The following is a 19,852-nucleotide window of genomic DNA, read 5'->3' on the forward strand; positions in this document are numbered from 1 at the left end:
AGGCATGGAAACAGAATGCAAAGGACCAGGTAGGTACAGAGCAGGACAGGGAAAGTCGCTCTTTCTGAGCTAGCATTTTGTTTGTGAATCCATACACATTCTTTCCTCTGACATAGGATTGAGATAGTATTTTTACATTTAGTACTGCGTCCAGGAATATTTAGATTCAACAGAATATTAAAAGCATGCATTTTATTAGAAGAGTATTAGCATACCAAGTGCAAAGTGGGGGTTTTGTTTGTTTTTTAATAACTTTTATATCTCATCTGATTGCATATCAGAACAATTCAATGGTAAAATGTCATCTATAATAATGGGCAGTACTGGTCAACGCACAGATGATACTGCACAACTAGAGGAGGTTCAGAGAAAGAAATTAATAAAAAGGTGACATGACAAAAGTACTGGTATATAAAATAATTAATGGTATAGAACAGGCAGACTGAGAATGAGAACAGAAATTCCCATGAACACAAACAAGGAGACAGTCAAATTTTAAAAGGTAGCAAGTTCAAAATTGATAAGGGTAACATACATAACTGGTTAGACTCATAGCTTCAACAACTGTGGTAAAGTAAAATGAACAACTTTTGAATGCTCTATCCAATAGATTTCAAATTTTCAGGGAATATGGTAGGCATCAGTGGGAAGAATCCAATTGATTTTGGTGAAAATTGGAAAACCAGAAAAGGAAAATGGGGGACATGTGCAGCCTCTGGCTTTTAATTAGCAGTCCCAGCAGCTTCAACTGCATCTAGAAAGATTTGTCTACACTGCACCTGGGAGTGTGACTCTGAGCACCAGTAGACAGACTTGCACTAGTTCCACTTGAGCAAGCGTGCTACAAAAATAGTGTGGATGTTGCAGCCTGGGGCCAGTAGCTCAGGCTAGCCACCAGAGTCCAAACTTACCTGACCACTTGGATCTGAGCTGTAGTGGCTATCCTAAGCCACAGGCCATACCTTAACATCCACAGTGCTGATTTTAGTGTTCTGTCTTAAGTCTGGGCTGGGAAGCACACTCCAAGCTACTGTGTAGACATACTCAAATTGTCTATAGACAAAATAATCTGTTTGTGTTGCCATTAACATCTTCCAACACAACATTATCCCCCAGGTCACCTCAGTTTAACACACTGAATTCCTTATCTCCTAGACAAAAAATAATGGAGGGAAAGGGGGATAATGGGGCAATAGGAGAGCATGCAAAGTGCCTGAAACAGAGGGAAGGTGGCGCACAGGGAGTTTGGGACAGGAGAATCGAAAAGCCCCTGGTGCAAGCAATGAGTTCAGCCTACAGAAGCAACAGAGCATGCAACCCCCTAGTCATAATTAATTATAAAAAATTTGGAAGGGATGGTAAACATTGCTTAACTATCATCAATAAGGATGATACCTAATGGAGAGGTGAGGGCAGATTATCTCATATCTGCTTACTGTAGAGTTCTTAGACCTTCCTCTGAAGCATCTGGTTCTGGCCACTGTTAAACAGAATACTGGACATTGGGTTTGATCCACTATTGCAATTCCTACATTCCTTTGTCGATGGCAGCTTTGGGAGAGCTCTATTTCTTAAGTATGCAATTCTAATAGTTATAATGCAGAAGAGTAGCATAGAGCTACATCTTACTGGCTAGTATAAGGGACAGCTCATTGCTATGCTAAAAATTTTGCAGTCACCACGACTAGACACCCGCCTATTATACATTGTGATCAATTTGGCAGATAAAGGCTTCCCCTTATAAGAAAGACATCATGGAACGCCGAGCAGCTATCAAATGAGAATACCATTTCAAGTATAAATCATGCTACTCTTAAAGACACAGCAAGAATTCAATTACAAGTTCAAAACAGTGGTTCTAAACAAACAATCGAATTAAAAAGTATAAAGCACCAAATGATTGCCAGCCAGCCAGAGGGACAAAGTGTGTGGGATAATATCTTTTATTGGACCAATTTCTATTGGTAAAACTGACAAGCTTTCAAGCTACACAGAGGTCTTCTTCAGATCCAGTCATCATTTCAACTGACTGGAAGATTCAGGACACTGCTGCTCCTCCTTTACTGAAGCTAATGTTAATGCACCATTCATTCATCACTCTTCCTGGGAAAATTAATTTAAAAAAGCATAGTGGATTTAGGACCACTATAAAAAAATAACATTGAAAATCATGTTATAATGGATATTCCAAGTGCTCCCAAATCCAATTTTGTATTACAAAATGTCATTCTATGGGATAGCATTAGTGTGGCTGAAGGAACCATCTTTGAACAAATCAAAGGCTTCTGATACAAACTGTTTTAACACCACGTATGTCAAGAACAAATATTGGAGCACAATGAAATGAATAAAAGTCTGTATGTATTTTAAATTTAACCAACAAAATATCTGCAAAGCTGATTTAAAAGAATCAAATCAGTTGGATGGGATGCAATATTGCCAACCCCAGACGTTTAAAAATCAAGTCAGACTCCAAGAAGATTATGATATTGACTCAGAAGTCCTCAGATTTTAACAGACAGGTTATATTGTATTACTTTGGTTTGTCCTTTGTTTTTTGAATCCCCCTTGTGATCATGTGTGCGCATGCATAGGGGAGGGCAGGGCAGACATCTGGGGTACTTCTGGCCAGTCACAGGCATGCTCACTGATTGCCTTAAGGTGTGGAGCCTCCAGCTTCTCCCCAAACCCAAAACTTCTAATTAATTCTGGCCCCAGCCCCAGATCTACCTATTTCCAAGCCCATCACTTAATTATGCATTTCACTGAGCCCACCCCCACCCCCATCAACTTTCCCTCCTTCCATCCCACATCTGTCCTCGCTCCTACAAGGATTCTTTGCTCCTTCTCCCAGGCCCAACGGGCAGTTGCAGCAGCATCCCTTCTCAGGCTTGAAGGGGGACAGTTACAGGGGCTCCACACCCTCTCCCTTCTCTGTCCCTGAAACACCAGGCCTGGGAAAGCAGAAGGAGAGAACAGACTTGCCTATTATGCACAGGAAGGGTGTCGGTAAGGAGGAGCAGAGCTGCTGGGCTCTTTCTGCTCTCTCCTCTCCTCATGTCAGAATGGTATAAGCTACTCTCTACCCTCTGGCCCCTACCCAAAAATTCCTGCCAACTCTCATGAGAGAAAATTGTGTCTGTCCTCTGCAGCAGATGGCTGCTCTTCCCAGGAGGTGTGGAAGCGGAGAAGGCATCGAAGCACAAGGGACTTTCCCCTGTGATGGGATGGAAACTGGGGGAGGTGAGAAAGCAGGAGGAGCTGGTTGGAGCTGCTCACCTGACAGGGAAACTGGCCCAAGCAGGGGCCAAAGTCATGAGAGCTGGTAACATTATGAATGGGTTAAACGATTGGATTGGACCCTAGAGCCTTTCACCTCTAGCAAATCTGTTAAAGACTGGCCCAGCTAAGTAGTAACCAAAACTAAGTGGGGCAAGGAGATTGTTCTTTAGCTTATGCTGAAGGCACATTGGTGAGGTAGCACTGGAAAGTTTGCACTGCTATTATATCACTCCGTGGATCAACAGGACACTTAATTCTCAGGTGCTATTAAGTTTTAGGATTAGTCATTCCTAATGGGAGCCTTACATGAAAGCTAAATATTCATTACGTTGTTTTAGAAGAATCCCATAACCAACACTCTCCAGAAAACTTCAAAATATTAGGAGGCAACTAATAATGAATTCTTGTTTTAAGGCATACACGCAGTGAAAGCTGTAAGAGAATGAGCAAAAAAACCCTTCAGACTTTGTTGTGTACTCCTTTGAGCCAAGCATTTTTACTATTGTGATGAAAAGATAGCTATAGTATGTAGTATCATGGATGTGTGAAAATGCTTGTAAATAGTTAAAAAAAAAAAAAAAGCCTTACTATATTTCGCATGAAGACATGCCTTTTTGTTAACTGCATTATTTCCTGTCATAGCAAAGCAAAATAAACAAAGGATCTAAAAGGATACAATCACTGTCAGCAGACCTAAGTTACATCCTAACATGGTACTCAGCTAGTCTTAAGGGTGGACTCTACAAAGAAGTTAAGAGCCTAAATTGCTCTATGGATTCTACCTTTAGTTCTTACCTAAAGGAATCCACAAAATTGGGTTTCTGAAGAATCACTCAAAGTCTGAATAAACAAACAGCGTGTGCATGCTCAGTAACATGCGGTATATAATCTAGATATAGAAATCTGCAGCCATGCCACTTTGTGTTATTAGTGAGAGATCTGATGGGCTATGAGAAGCATGATGGTTAGGGTACGTGGATGGTATTGGGAAATTGCTAATAAATACCCACTTGCTGCAGGAAGCGATCTGAGTTAGTAGGTGACACTCTTCCCCTTGACTTTCCATACTGAAGTGTTTTTTGTACTATTACAAGGTACTGTGCAGCTGGGAGTGCCATTTTCTGGCTAAGATGTAAACAAACCAGACCATTTGTAATCTTATTTGTTTAAAGATCTCTCTGACTTCATAAGAGATAGGGTGTTACCCCTGTCCTCACTAAATGCCAAATCAAGTAATTGCATTTGGCCTATCGAGAACTCACTCTACATTTTAATTTGGATATAGTATGCTTCTAAAATATTTGAGACTGATTCTTCTCTCCCAGCTATGTGAAATTAGTGCAACTCCAACTCCTGTTTTACATTGATGAGAGAGAGAGAGGAGAATCAGACCCCTGGCTATGTTCCAACTCACAGCAGAATGCATTTCTGTGGCAGGTGAAGTGATCCTTTTATGTATTTCCCAAGGCGATGAGACTTTAATCGATTAACATTTGTAAAGTACTACAAGATTCCTGGATGAAAAGTACTAGTGGAATACAAATTAGACTCTTACCCTTTCAGTATATTTTGCTATTTAACTTGCAGTCTGACGTTAAAAACAGTACTCCAAAAAAAGTTTTTGTAATACATTTTTCTAGCAGCACTGTTACTGAATTTACACCACGATGCATAGTAAAGTATTTGCAAAGAGTTACACAAGCCCCTGCCAGGCATCATTAGCTGTTATAAGGTTTTGTTTAAAATAAAGTGACTGGCTCAAGCCACTTCCTAAAAATCTTATCCTATCACCCCAGGCCAGGTTTTAAGAATATAAAGTTTTCACTGGTTTAATTTGGCTCCAGAACCAAACATATTCCACCAAGATGATTCTATCCACAGACTATATCTTTCACAATTTCTATCCATTTCATAAATACATGATGCATGTAAATGTAACACCCTTTTCTAAAAGAACTCCAACACAAAACACTATGCAGAAGTGAGTGGGGGAAGAATTATAATTTGTGTAGTCACAAGTCTGTCACAGCCATATGTACTGGAACTATGGGTACTGTCACACCCCCTGGCTTGAAGTGGTTACCATTATATAAAGAGTTTACAGTTTGATTCAATAGCTCTCAGCACACACAACTCATTATAAAAATTGTTCTAGCATCCCTGGTCACAGCTAGATTTCCCTCTCTCTTTACAGAGAATGCAAATAACTACTTTCATTTTTAAAGCTTATAGCATTGGGGACTTACTATTATTTAATTAAAATAGTCTAATACATAACATTATATAAATCACTGAGGTCTGGAATCAGTAACAAAATTAGAGCCTGAGAGACAAATTCTGTCCTCAGATGTGCATATAGAGGCAGGGTCAGCTCCAGCTTTTTTCCACCCCAAGCGGTGAAGAGAAAAAAAAAAAAAAAAAGCCACAACCAGCGGCACTTCAGCGATTTGGGACTGAAGGACCTGCCGTCGAAGACCTGCACGTGACGCCCCCTTCCATAGGCTGCCCCAAGCACTAGCTTGCTGCGCTGGTTCCTGGAGCCGGCCCTGCATAGATGTCTCAGTGAAGCCTTGTGGAGCTCCACAGAAATGCATCCCAGGGCAAAATCTAGTATTTGTTAGTATACTGTGTCATACCACAAAACAAAATAGTTAATTTAGGAGTACTTAATGAAGCTGTATGATTCATAGATTCCATGGATAGAAGGGACCATTGTGATCACTAGTCTGACCTCCTGTACAAAACACAGGCTACAGAACTTCCCCAAAATAATTCCTAGGTAAGATTTTTTATAAAAGCCTCCAGTCTTGACTTAATTGTCAGTGAAGCAGAATCCACCACGACCCTTGGTAATTTGTTCTAATGGTCAATTACTCATTGTTAAATATTTACACCTTATTTTCAGCCCAAATTTGTCTAGTTTCAGCTTCCAGCCAGTGGATGCTGTTGCACCTCTCTCTGATAGACTGAAGACCTCATAATTAAATATTTGTTCCCCATGTAGGTACTTAAATAGACTAATCAACTCTCCCCTTAACTCTCTCTTTGTTAAGCTAAATATGTTGAGCTCCTTGAGTCTCTCACTCTAAGACAGGTTTTCCAATCCTTTAATCATTCTTGTGACTCTTCTCTGGCCCTTCTCTAACTTGACAACATCCTCCTTGAATTGTGGGCACCAGAGCTGGACACAATATTCCAGCAGCACATTAAGGTGTGCCAAATACAGAGGTAAAATAATTTCTCTACTCCTACTCAAGAATCCCTTGTTTATGCATCCAAAGATTATATTGGATCTTTTGGCCAGCATCACACAGAGCTCATATTCAGCTAATATCCACTTTTACCCCTAAATCTTTTTCAGAGTCACAAAATGGGAGATTCTATCCTGTGAAAGAGTAAGTATGGCTGACGTTCTTTGTTCCCAGATGTATTAAAATACAGCTTGCTTCCGCCCCACTTATCAGGTAATCCAGATCACTATCAGTTGACTTGTCTTCTTCCTCATTTACCATTCCAATTATTGTGTCATCTGCAAACTTTACCAGTGATAATTTTATGTTTTCTTACAGGTCATTGATAAAGTGTTTGAGAGTCGAGCCAAGAACCAATCCCTGCAGGACCCCACTAGAGAGACAGTCAATTTTAAAAACTGTGTGTGCTGACATTTTTAAGTGCTAAAAAGCACTTTTCTTTGCAATGAAATGATAGCCAGAGATGATTCCTACTTTAAGTTCTAACAACTTTTCTATATGCACTTCACCATAATAGCAGTGTAGGCTGCTGCCTTGTCTCCCCCAGCCCAGGAAGGCCACACCACAACCTGAGTCTGGATGAGGTCCTTTTCCTCAGGGCTTCATTTATGGGTGCCATTAAACGGTCTTCAGCAAAAAACAAAACACACCACAACAAAAACAGTTCAATAGCTAAACCATTTCACTGGCACATGTCTTTCTTGCTGGACCCTTACTACTCCTGGCAGTTTTCCCCAGTCCTCCCACAGACAACATACTGGGACACCTGCTATTTAAGGACTTATGCATTCCAGAACTTAACCCAAAAGCCAGTGTGCTTCCTGTAGCCCTCTGTTCTTCTTTCAGCCTTTATAGCAATCACCTAGACCCTTCCCAGTTGGGACTGATAATGCCCTCTACCAGGGCCAAACAGCTGTCCTTATACGGCTGACTGGCCACAGACCCTTAAAGAGGCAAATGACTCCATCATAGACAAGATGAAGCTCAGACAAAAAAAATCCTAAAAGTCTACTATAGTAGCATATTGCTTTAGACCTTTCACTTTAAATTGTAGACCAAGCATGTATTTAAAAAACAGTACCTACAGAGCACACATGGAACAGTTTTACAGTAAGAAACCTTTTTCTTTGCCATGCCTTGCTGGCCAAAGGAGTTAATCCCCTTGTTAAAAAATGTTTCCTTATAAATGCTATTGTTATAGAAAATAAGAGATTCAGCAATGATCACTGAAGAACTTGGTTGTTAACTACCATACTGTAAGAATTGTGGTAAAACATTTTATAAGGCTTTTTTGTAAATACTATTGTATTCAATTCAACTTTCACAAGTACTACTGTAATTTTGCCAAAAACAGGAAAAGTGACAGATATGGGATTGCAATATCTAAAGATAGAAGTAACCTGTTTACCCCACACTATGTTCCAATCCTGAATTTCTAATGAGCCATTCATTCCCCCAAATGCAATTTTTTTTTGGTAGGGGGGAAGCAGGTAAATCACAACCCCATAACTACAAAGATTTCAAGCGGGGGGGAAATGAAAGTTCAAAATAAATGAGGTTATGGAGGACAAGAAGAGTTGCTAGCTGGCTTTGAAATGTCTCTGCTCTGGTTACCCCACCCCAGAGGAGGAGGAAGAAATTTAAATGCTAGCCAGCCAATTTTGCAAGTGATCCACTTTGAAAACTCCAGGAACCAGCTTTAGTTAATTATAAGCACAAGTGAACTTGCACTTGATTAAATACGGTTGTACTATACTGTCTTTTGATTTTAAGATCAATTATAAAGTGCATACAGTTAAAAGTATTGTGAAGTAAGACACAGATCAAAGATACAGCCTAAAAGATGAGAAGCAGACAAATACAGCTCACGCTGCTAAAGGGAACATCTTCTGTCAGAACTGCATAACTGGAGGAGCTTCCAGAATCTAGACTCATCCACTGGAAGTCAAGGGGCAGGACAGGAAGTATAAAAGCCAGGCCCCAGAGCTCAGTTAAGCCCAGGACGCTGAAGAGCACAGACGTAGAGGCCCGAGCTCCCACTCGGCCCAGCTTGCCTTGTGCTCACTATCCAGAGGAGCACTGGCCGGACCTGCCCCGGGCCCAGTATCCAGAGGAGCGCTGGCCAGACCTGCCCCGGGCCCGGTATCCAGAGGACCCTCAGCCTGAACTACCCTGCGCCCGCTGGCTGGAGGAGCCGCCAGAGCCTGCCACCCCCCAGCTCTCTCCGAGGAACCTATGGTCTGGGACCCGTCGAGTTACACCGATGGAGGACAGGTACCGGGGGAGGGGGAAATTGGAAGTAGCCCGGGGGCAGCTGACTACAGTCAGGCCGCAGAAGGCCCCAAGCCTATGGCTGTCTGTATCGGCCAGGATCCCTACTGATCACCCTGTCAGTGTGTTTCGGTGGGAGCCCTACTGATCACCCTGTCAGTGTGTTTTCGGTCCAGATCCCCAATGACCGCCTTAGCGGTGACCGCTGCTACCAGGGGCCCCGGGCTGGAACGCAGAGGAGTGGGTGGGCCTGCGTTCCCCCTGCCACCCGTAACCAGGTGGCAGAATCCCCCCTTCACCCAGAACCCCTGAGCTGTGTTACAGTTTGTTTGTTGCTCTGCCCTGCCCCAAAGGGCCAGAGCCTGAACTGTTTGGTGCCCCGCCCTGCCTAAGGGCCAGGGCCTATAGACTTTGCTACTGCTCTGCCCTGCCCCAAAGGGCCAGAGCCTGAACTGTTTGGTGCCCTGCCTAAGGGTCAGGGCCCATAGACCTCATTTACTCGACCCTTGAGTACAGGACCGGCGTGGAACCCGTCCCACTGCATAGAAGGTGGCGCCCTGGCTCCCCGCCGCACCTGAGGGGGACGAGGCCCGAACCGACCCGCTTACAGTCCACCTGAACTTAGGAGAACACTACTGTAAAAACTGGCTTCTCTTCCTCTAACAGCCATTCATGAGAGCCCAGAAGATGGGGAAAAAGAAAGAAGCTGAGAACATATGACCAGTTACAGCTCCCCAGCAGTTAAACAGGAGGGGATGATTACTACACTAGACAAGAGAGCACTGAATAGAGAGCACTGCTTATCCAAGCCAGGGCAAGGAGGGAACCCTCCCTCTGCTTTTAGCAGAGAAGTAGTTGTGCTCCCTCTACTTACTGTAACCTCCGCATCAACTAGCTTACACCAGCTAGCTAAAATTGCTGGGACTTAGGTCAAGCAGAGGAAGTGGAACAGGGCAAAGAATAGACATGAAGTATTGACTGTGGCTGCTTGACCTTGTCAAATAATATCATATTCATTCCTTATGCTGAAAAGATATGACACCACTTACCTAAGCCATGATCCTGCAAAGAGCCCAGCAGATACACCCCCCTACACCAATGCAGCTCTTTGTGCAGGATCAGGGCATTAGATTTTAACTCCTCAGGTCACGGACTGCATCTTTATTCTCCTGGTGAGGTGTCATGCACACTGATAGTGTGGACAAAGTAAATAATTAATAATTGTCTAAAAGATAAACAACTGTTTTTGCTAATTAAAGATGAAATGTGCCCAAGACCATGTCCTCTAATTATAAAGCTACAATACTTCTACATTTTTTTTGAAGAGTCATATTTCTATATTCCTGGTTTTTACTGTGGAACTATGACAACTTCTACAAGTAAAGGGCCCAGTGATACAAGGTACTGAACAAAATACTTTTGTTTTTTCACCCTAAATTATACATGGTTATATTCATTAATACTTTAAGGCAGGAGGTGAGGGGGGAAAAAAATCAATCCTGAAGTTATTCCACACACAGAACTCTGATCAACTTTAATGGGACTCATATGCTCTGTATCAGACCCATTAATCAGAGACCATCTGATATAAATGGGCATTCTTTCATTGACTGAATTTATGGCTTGATTCTGTTTTATAGGTTGACTCTGATATTACTCTGTCATATAACTCCACTGAAGCCAGTAAAATTAAATTGCTGTATGGGACAGTAGGATGATGCCTTTAAGGTTTGCTTTTTTGGCTTTGCTATTTTAGAAATGTGAGAAATCTGCTATTTGAAATTCAGCTTCCATTTCTTTGAAAGGTTATCGTCTTGACTGAATGTCCTACAAAGTATCCAAACACAATGTTTTAGGGAGTTTATTTATTCAGCTAACTAAAAAATTATGAGCAGTGCCACAACTACTGTATTGATTTTTATTGCCACAAACAAGCAATAAATTATGTCCTTGCAGTGGAAGCACAGCCTGAGTGAATCCTAGAAGCTAGAGAATGCATCTAGACTTATTAAAAAACCCTATATTTCATTAATGAGATGAAAGTTAGAAAGAAGCCACTAACTCTGCACAGGGGCCCACTGCTGGTGCCCTCAACTCAGCTTCATTTTCAGGTCCCCCTTTCAAGATCCAGCCAAGAAAAACAACACTCTCTCTCTTATCTCCTCTTGTTTCTCATTCTTTTTTTCCTTCATCCTCCTCCTATATTAAGTAATGGGAAGTTAAGGAAAATAAAGTGAGGTACCTTGATTGGGGCAGGGGGTTGGGGTCCTGGAGGGGGACAGCTTACCTCAGGCGGCTCCCACAGTGACCGGCACACACATCTCTCTGGCAGCAGCTTCTAGGTGTGTTGGGGGGAGAGAGGGGTACAGAGGCTCTCTACACGTCACTGCCCATAGGCACCATCCCTGCAGCTCCCATTGTCTGCAGTTCCCGGCCAATGGGAGCTGAGGTGTCAGCGCTCAGGGCAGGGGCAGCATGCGAGGAGACACACACAGGGGGCCACCTTAGCCCTGCTGCTGGCTTGTCTCTGCACTCCCCTTGAAGAGAGGGCGGCGAGCAGGTCTGGGTAGCACATGGAGCCGCCTCCTCTCCCCACTAGGAGCGCTCAGAGACATGCCAGCAGCCGGCCACTTCCGGAAGCAGCGTGGGGCTACTGGCCACAGCATGCAAGCAGCCTGCCTGAGTCCTGCTGCGCCGCTGTCCGGGACTCAGAGGCAGGTTGTCAGACATTTGTCCTGCATTTTGGGGGCCCCTCTGTTGTTGGGAGCCCCCATGTCATCGCATGGTTTGTTTCATAGTGAATCCACTCCTGGGCACCAGTCTACTTTGCTTACTTGGCACTGTTTTACAAATGTTATGACCCAGCCTCTTAAAGTGACAGTCTCCCTCTTGACAAAACTTACATTGCAAAACATATGAAAGATGTATAGTTCCCTTGCCAAAACATCAAATTAAGCAGAACAATGGTGAGAAATATTTTCATGTTTATCATGAGAATGTTTTTAAATTGCCAAATACAGTAGAATGTAAAAGGGTAAAATATACCCCAACTGTTGTAATTATATAACTCATGTAATCCAGAGCAGTGGAGGGACACCTATAGCTGTATTTAAAATTAAATAAATTGTACTGCATTTTATAGAACTTCCTCATGAAATTCAGCTTTTTACACAAGAACTACCCATTCATTATCTGCAATATTTTGTCGTGGTTTTGACAAGTCTACGCATGATACCTATGTCTTCCTCCCTAAGTTTTCCCAAACTAAAATTATCACCCAATTAAAGAAAATTTCCACTCATTCCAAAGAGTTAACTTTTTTAAAAGTTAGTCCTTGTAATGGTCTTCAGTGATGAAAGTCACTGAAGAGAAATATCCATTTTATAAACTCTTGCTTAGAAGTGATTTTGATTCTGATATCAAGAAGCCAGAGTAACTTAACAAGTTTCCTGATCTCTCTCAAACACTGGGAAGCTATATAAAGGCCTTAATTCAGCAGAGCACTTATGACTCAATGAAGTCAATGAGACTGAGACATATGGTTAAAGTTAAGCTTAGGCTTTGATTCTGCACATATTTTTGTAAATAATGAACTTTTACACGAGAAGTCCCATTGAATTCAATGGCATAAAGTTCAGAACACACAAGTCTTTGCAGAATCAGGGCCAGAATTTGTTCAGTGCTGACTAAATCAAATATACACACACACACTTTATAGATTCTTCCTGATACTCAAAAATTAAAGAGCACCTTTTAATTCAGTTACTCATTTCTTCCATAACTAAAGATCAAAGAAGAATGATCTATTCTTGTACCATATTGTCACAAGTATTTCTGCAAAAGTATTTGATTGCTAAGATATACACTAACTCCAGAGTGACTCACAAATCCTGAACTTTTCAACTAGAGAATCCATTGTAAGAGTCGACAGACCTATCAACAAGCATCATCACTTAACTTCAAAGTGATCACTCTTACGGCTATCAGTCTGAACACCACCTTCTCCAAAAATGAGGAAAAAATGACTATTTCAGCCTGAATTACTGCAGTATCCGTGAAATATTTGCTAGTAGTGTCTGACAAATATTCTGCAAGTTCATATACATATTTAGAAATAACTTGTATTATCACAGATGCTATTTGTGCTGCTGCTATTTGTACATATGCACAAAACAGGTTCACTTTTCTATATTATGCGAGAAAAAAGTTACCCAACAAAAGCAGTGCCAATAAATTAAAGTAAGTGGGGCACATCAGTCTGGAACAAACACAGGGCTTTCCTACATGGGAAAATTACACAAGTGTAAGATAGGGTGTGAATTTAAACCACTTGAGTTATACTGGTATAACTCCCTGTGAATGCTCTTATGAGGGTATGAGAATGCCTTTTTCTGATTTAGCTTATGTCACTGCCTTTTTGTGATGTAGTTTAAACCAATTCCATTCTTATTTCAGAACAAGAGCATTAACATGGTGGAGTTACACCAGTATGATTACAGCAATTTAACTATACTGGTATAGTTATATCAGTGCAACTGGAAAAGTTTCCTGTGTAGACAAGCCCATAGTGAGGCATACAGAATTATTTTAGAAGTGCTACTGTCATGACATGCCCGGATATCACCAGTATGTTTGATTAACAGATTACTCCTCAAAAGGCCCAGATCCTACACCACTTACAGGTGTTTAACTTTTAATTCAAAGTTTTATGAGCCTATGTAATTAAATGGGACTACTTGCATGAAATTACACACAATGCAGTCAATCTGTGGAACTCTTTGTCAAAGGATGTTGTGAAGGCCAAAACCATAACAGGGCTCAAAAAAAGAACCAGATATGTTCATAACGGATAAGTCCATCAATGGCTATTAGCCAGGATGGGCAGGGATGGAAAACCATGCTCTATTTGCCTGAACCTCAGAACAGGTGACATGGGATGGATCACTTGATGACTACCTGTTCTATTCATTCCCTCTGAAGCACCTGGCTTTGGCTGCTGTCGGAAGACAGCATACGAGGCTAGATGGACCATTAGGATCAGACTAATGTTTGTGTTCCCCAGTCACAACTTTTCTAAGACTCCAAAAGCTGCAAGCCAACCTATGAACGTGGAACCCTATGCCTACACATTTCATATGACAGGATCAAAGCCTAGAAGATGTACAGTTAGCATTATACAAGGCACAATCCCCAAATACACACACAAAACTTCAATTTTTGTTAATGGTAATTTGGCATGAATAAAGGACTTCAGATTTACACAGAGCAGAAGGTGGCCCACAGTGGCGGGGGAGGCATTTTGCTTTTAATTATTTCCTTATAATGTCACACCCCAATGGCCCCCTCCCTCAGGGGGTCCCCTCGGGAGACAGATCAGCGTTAGCAACATACAATGCTGTTGCAGATGCGGCTGCATGTTTCTTGGCTGCATCTTACCCAATCCCAGCAAACTGCGGGAAAAGGGGTGGGGAGGCGGGAGGTCAGCTAGGCAGGGGATTGCAAAACTGGTGAGACGGTGAAGGCCATGGAGGGGGAAAACACAGTCTAGCGTTCCTGAACCTGGGTGTTTTGGGAAAGCTGAGGACACCGCAGAAAGCCAGTTTGGATTGGTACAAAGAGCACAAGGAACAGAGGTCCCTGAATGAAATGCCAAAAGAACCCAGGACTTAAAAACACTGCTGAGAGCAAAAGCAAGTCCGAGATCACGCTGGACCCTGGATGACCCATGCACAGGACAAGAACTCCCATCCACCCTTTGCCCCCCACCCCCCTTCTTCCTACATTACACCCAGGCTTGCCCAGCCTCAGGTAGTGCAAGTGTAAGTATGAAAGTGGGTTAGGGCTTCGGGCACTAATGCTTTCTTCCTTCCTCTGAGGGTATGTTTACACTACGGGATTATTCCGATTTTACATAAACCGGTTTTGTAAAACAGATTGTATAAAGTCAAGTGCACGCGGCCACACTAAGCACAGTAATTTGGCGGTGTGCGTCCATGGTCCAAGGCTAGCGTCGATTTCCGGAGCGTTGCACTGTGGGTAGCTATTCCGTAGCTATCCCACAGTTCCCGCAGTCTCCCTCACCCCTTGGAATTCTGGGTTGAGATCCCAGAGCCTGATGGGGCAAAAGTCATTTTCGCGCATGGTTCTGGGTAAATGTCATCACTCATTCCTTCCTCCGGGAAAGCAACGGCAGACAATCATTTACCGCCCTTTTTCCCTGGATTGGTCTGGCAGACGCCATAGCACGGCAATCATAGAGCCCGTTTAGCTTCTTTTTACTGTCACCGTATGTGTACTGGATGCTGCTGACAGAGGTGATATTGCAGCGCTACACAGCAGCATTCATTTGCTTTTGGATGATAGAGACGGTTATCAGTAGTTCTGTACTATCTGTTGCCATTGTAAATTGGCAAAGAGAGGATGGTTATCTGTCATTCTGTACTGTCTGCTGCTATCATGGGTGCCCCTGGCTGAGGTTGGCCGGGGGCGCAAAGGCAAAAATGGGAATGACTCCCCAAGTCAATCCCTCCTGTATGGTATCTAAAAATAGTGTCAGTCCTGCCTAGAATATGGGGCAAGTGTACTAGAGAACCAGTGTATCAGAGAACCAGAGAGCATAGCCGCTCCGTGAAGCAGACAGGCCATAGCCGCTGCCGTGTCAGATCCCGCAGAAATGATGCAGCTACATCCATTCCAATGGGGGGTGCCCCTGCCAACACCCCCAAGCCGTTACTTCTCTCCTCTCCCCAACTTTCCTGGCTCTAGCCGTGGCAGGGTCCTCTCAGTTGTGTCAATGAAGTTATAAAGAATGCAGGAAATAAGAAACACTGTCGTATTGTTAGTGAGATAAAAGGAGGGGAAGGCAGCCTCCGGTGCTATGATAGTCCAGGCAGGACATTAAGCGTGTGGGGGAGATGGAGCCCAGCATGCCACTGCTGATGATTATCAGGGGCAGTACCAGAAAATCTTTTCTTTAACACATGAAAAGGGAGGGGGCTGGATTGAAGCTCAGCCCCATGCCTCTATGAATGAAGACGGTTACAAGCCGTGCTGTACCATCTACTGAGGATATGACGAGGAATCATTCCTCACTTTTACCTCAGAAGCGCCCCGGCCGCGCCACCTCATGCCAGCCAGGGGTATTCAAGCAGTTATCAGCATAGGACACGTCAGCGGGTTAAGTAAGGATGGGTACCAGTCCACCTGCACCAGCTGCCACCAGGAGGGAAGAGGCAGCGAAAACTGCGCTTCACTGCTGCAGCATCGCATCTACCAAGCAGCATTCAGTAGAACATAGGGTGACATTGAAAGACCAGTCCAGAAACGATTTCTTCCCTTTTCTTTCATTGGGGTGGTGAGGGAGTAAATTGAGAGACTATTTCCGCTGAATCCACGCCCGGACAAGGTGTTTTGAACCTACAACGCATTGGGAGCTCAGCCCAATGAATCACATAACTTTCGAAGCTGCTGTTGGATTGTGGAATAGCTGGAGTCCCTCAGTACCACTCCTCCTCCTCATGCGCACATTTTGAGTCTCTGGCTTCCCGTTACGCTTGTCACGCTAGGTGACTGTGTCAGCCTGGAATGTTTTTTCAAAAATGCTTTGGCATTTCGTCTTCTGTAATGGAGCTCTGATAGAACAGTTTTGTTTCCCCATACAGCGGATCAGACCTGTAGCTCCCATACGGTCCATGCTGGAGCTCTTTTTGGATTTGGGACGGCATCGCCACCCGTGCTGATCAGAGCTCCACGCTGGGCAAACAGGAAATGCAATTCAAAAGTTCGCAGGGCTTTTCCTGTTTACCTGGCCAGTGCATCCGAGTTCGGATTCCTGTCCAGAGCGGTCACAATGGTGCACTCTGGGATACCGGCCAGAGGCCAATACCATCGATTTGTAGCCACACTAACCCTAATCCGATACGGTAATACCGATTTTAGCGCTACTCCTCTCATTGGGGAGGAGTACAGAAACTGATTTAAAGAGCCCTTTATATCAATATAAAGGGCCTCGTTATGTGGACGGGTACAGCGTTAAATCGGTTTAACGCTGCTAAAATCGGTTTAAACACATAGTGTAGACCAGGCCCGAGTGACATGGGGAACCCCCAGCACACTCTACTGTTATTTTATTAATAAAAACTTTAAAACTTAGACACTTGGTGTCCTCCCTCATCTCTTCCCCTAACAATCCTGTGGCCTCACCCTGATCACCTGACACCTCAGACAGACTGGTAACAAATCTGTCACAACACAAGCCAGGAAATCAGAATGATATTCAAATTATTTGTACTGTGATGAGAAAAGACCATTCAGTGAACCAGATGGTGGTGATTACTTTGCCCCACCTGATATCCTTGACAATCATCTCTACACTCACTTTTCCTCTTAAATACACCATGCCCCCTACACAGTCAATTTAAACAGTGGTGCAAACACACACTCCTCCCACAGCCTGAGGCTCTCCCTCGTGTGTGCACGTGCAAGACACAAAGCTGACAAGAGTGAAGCTTACACCTCTTCTCTCTCAAGCAAGTTTGCCTCCCTTTCTAGGGCGTTTTAAGTGAGCTGGGTTTACCTGCACCTCCTCCTATGAAGCTAGGGAGCGACTTTCCTCTGCCTTGCACCTGCTTTCCCATTAACCCTTTTTCAGAGCGGAGGGAACGGGAATGCTACCGACCCAACAGGCGCCTGTTTCCCGCCCACACTTCGGCCAAGCCGCGGGGCAGTGGGGACTCAGGCCCTGAGCGTGCCCCCGGGCTGGAGACCACAGGAGGCACGCCGCGGGGGGCGCTCTGCCGGTCGCCAGTTCCGCAGCTCCGGTGGACCTCCCGCAGACGTGCCTGCGGAGGGTCCACCGCAGCCGCCTGCCGCCCTCCCGGCGACCGGCAGAGCGCCCCCCGCGGCGTGCCACCCCAAGCACGCGCTTGGCGTGCTGGGGCCTGGAGCCGCCCCTGCTGCCCCCTCAGCCAGAGCTGTCAGTGGTACCGGGGTGGGAGGAGGAACTCACCGCGCTGCCCCCGGCTCCCTCGTCCTCCCTCTGCTCGGCGCTGGACTGGTCCTGCAGTAACTGCTCCAGGCAGGTGGTGCCGGGCAGAGAGGAGCTCTTCTGGTGGGACAGGTGTGCCGCGGGCCGGCGTCCCTCCTCCCCGCCTGCCTTGTCCGCGCGGGCGGGGGCAACGGGGGGCAGCGGCGAGGAGGAGGTGGCAGAGCCGTCAGGGCGGCCGGGCGGCTGCTGCCCCTTGCCATGGTGGAGCAGGTGCTCGCGGAGGCGGCGCAGGGCGGAGGCGGGCTCGCCGCCTGGCTCCAGCGGCTCGGCCGAGGAGCAGCACAGGTTGGGCTGAGAGGAGGAGAAGACGCGATCCAGCACCTGCTTCCGTCTCTTGAAGCCGCTCCACCTGGCGCCAGGGAGCGGGTCTCCCTTGCTGCCACCCGGAGGAGCCACGACCGAGGGCTGGGGCTCTGCAGTGCGGCGCTCCGCGCCGGACCGGCCACTTCTGGCTTTGCTGCCCAGCTGCAGGTTCTTCCAGAGCCGGGCCTGGAAGGAAGCCGCAGGCTCCGGCTCGCTGGGCTTGTCTCCAGCAGCAGCCCGCGGCTCCATCCTTTTCCTCTCGCCTTCACTTCCCCGCGGGCCGCGGCTCCTGCTGCGGGAGCAACAGCAGCAGAGCCCGCTGGGGCCCGGCCGCTTCAGTCCAGCCCCGACTGGCGAGGAAGCTGCGCCCGCCGCTGCTGCGGGATGCGCACGGGGGCTGCCGCCTCGTAGTGCTGCTGCAGCAGCCCCGGCTCTTTCCACCGGCTGGCTGCCAGCGGGCGCAGCAGCTTGATCGGCCAAACGGGCGGCACCAAAGTTTGCCTGCCTCCCTTGCCCTAATACCCTTCTTGCGGCTGTGGGCGGTTTTCACTGCCCGCGGGAGCTGGCTGGGGCGAGGGGTTAACAAACACGTGTGCAGTCATGGGGCAAACCCAAAAGAGAAAAAAAAAATCATCGCTGCAGATCAGGACGGAAAGTTTGTAACGACAAATCCGCAGATAGCAGCCCGCAACTGCTAGAGGACTATGAACTCAGACAACCCTGCTGCAGCTGCGCGGATTGGGGATGAGGTCCCTCCCAGATGATCCTGCAAATGCTTTTATCACGACGCCAACCGTGAAAGTTAAAGAGTTTAGTGAGAGATGTTGATTAATTGGCTCACTGTAGTCACAGTCGCAGGAGATGATGCGTGAGTGGCTTATCACCGTACGCATCCAAAGTTGTAATATAAGCAGGATCTCCCTGCCTTCTGCTGCCCTTTCCCTACCTGACTGTATTTGCATTTGTCATAAGTCTGTGTCAGAGAGAGCGATTATAACAATTAGCAGATACTACCATTTAACCAGTAGGTATGGGAACTATAAAAATGACTGCAATCGTGTGATTCATTGTAGGCTAGTTCCGGGAAGTGGGGGGAATTAAAGGTACAGCATCTATATATAGACTAAAATAGCGTTTGGGGGTTAAGATTTCCATTTATAGCACGAATGTCTCCTACTTGCTCCCTATTTCCCACACCACGATGTGTACTAGGAGTGGGCTGGATCTGAGGTCTGGGACCTGTTCCGCACGATTAAACTTGAGTTGCTGCACTGCCAAAGGTTTTCCTTCCAGATCTTTCTGACTGTCCTGCATTGGCCTCACCGGTGCAAGGGTTAGTTTGCTCACGAGGGGAACTGGGCTTTTGCATATGGGGACTTGGACTGAGGAAATTAATCTGAAATAATAGGCAAGCGATGTCTGGCAAATCTCATTTGATGGAAAGGTTGAAACAGATTATTTTTATGTCAGGCACACTTCCTTGGGGATGAGCCTTTAATTCTCTATGCCTCCGGCGGTATTTTACCGTAACATTCTCTTCCTAATAGAAATTGTGAGTTCCTGAAAGCAAATATTAGTAATAAAATGAAAGAGGAAGATTGCTCTCTACTCTCATGTTCCCATGCGGTATCAAAGTAAATCACCAAATGGATGGCTTCAGGGAGGAAGAGAATAGAGACTGTAAATAGAGATAGACTTT

At 45.3% G+C, this 19,852-nt stretch overlaps 1 protein-coding gene across 1 annotated transcript in view; it reads right to left on the minus strand.

Annotated features, from left to right (window-relative positions):
• MCTP1 (multiple C2 and transmembrane domain containing 1) overlaps nucleotides 1-18,538 on the minus strand; it is a 505,482-nt gene extending 486,944 nt beyond the window's left edge. The window contains exon 1 of the mRNA XM_075067090.1: nucleotides 17,812-18,538. Coding sequence (XP_074923191.1) covers nucleotides 17,812-18,402 — 591 coding nt within the window. The 5' untranslated portion in view covers nucleotides 18,403-18,538. The remainder of the gene's footprint in view (nucleotides 1-17,811) is intronic.
• Nucleotides 18,539-19,852: the final 1,314 nt, after the last annotated feature.

This window comes from Chelonoidis abingdonii, chromosome 6, assembly GCF_003597395.2.
Source record: "Chelonoidis abingdonii isolate Lonesome George chromosome 6, CheloAbing_2.0, whole genome shotgun sequence".
Classification (NCBI taxonomy): Eukaryota; Metazoa; Chordata; order Testudines; family Testudinidae; genus Chelonoidis; species Chelonoidis abingdonii.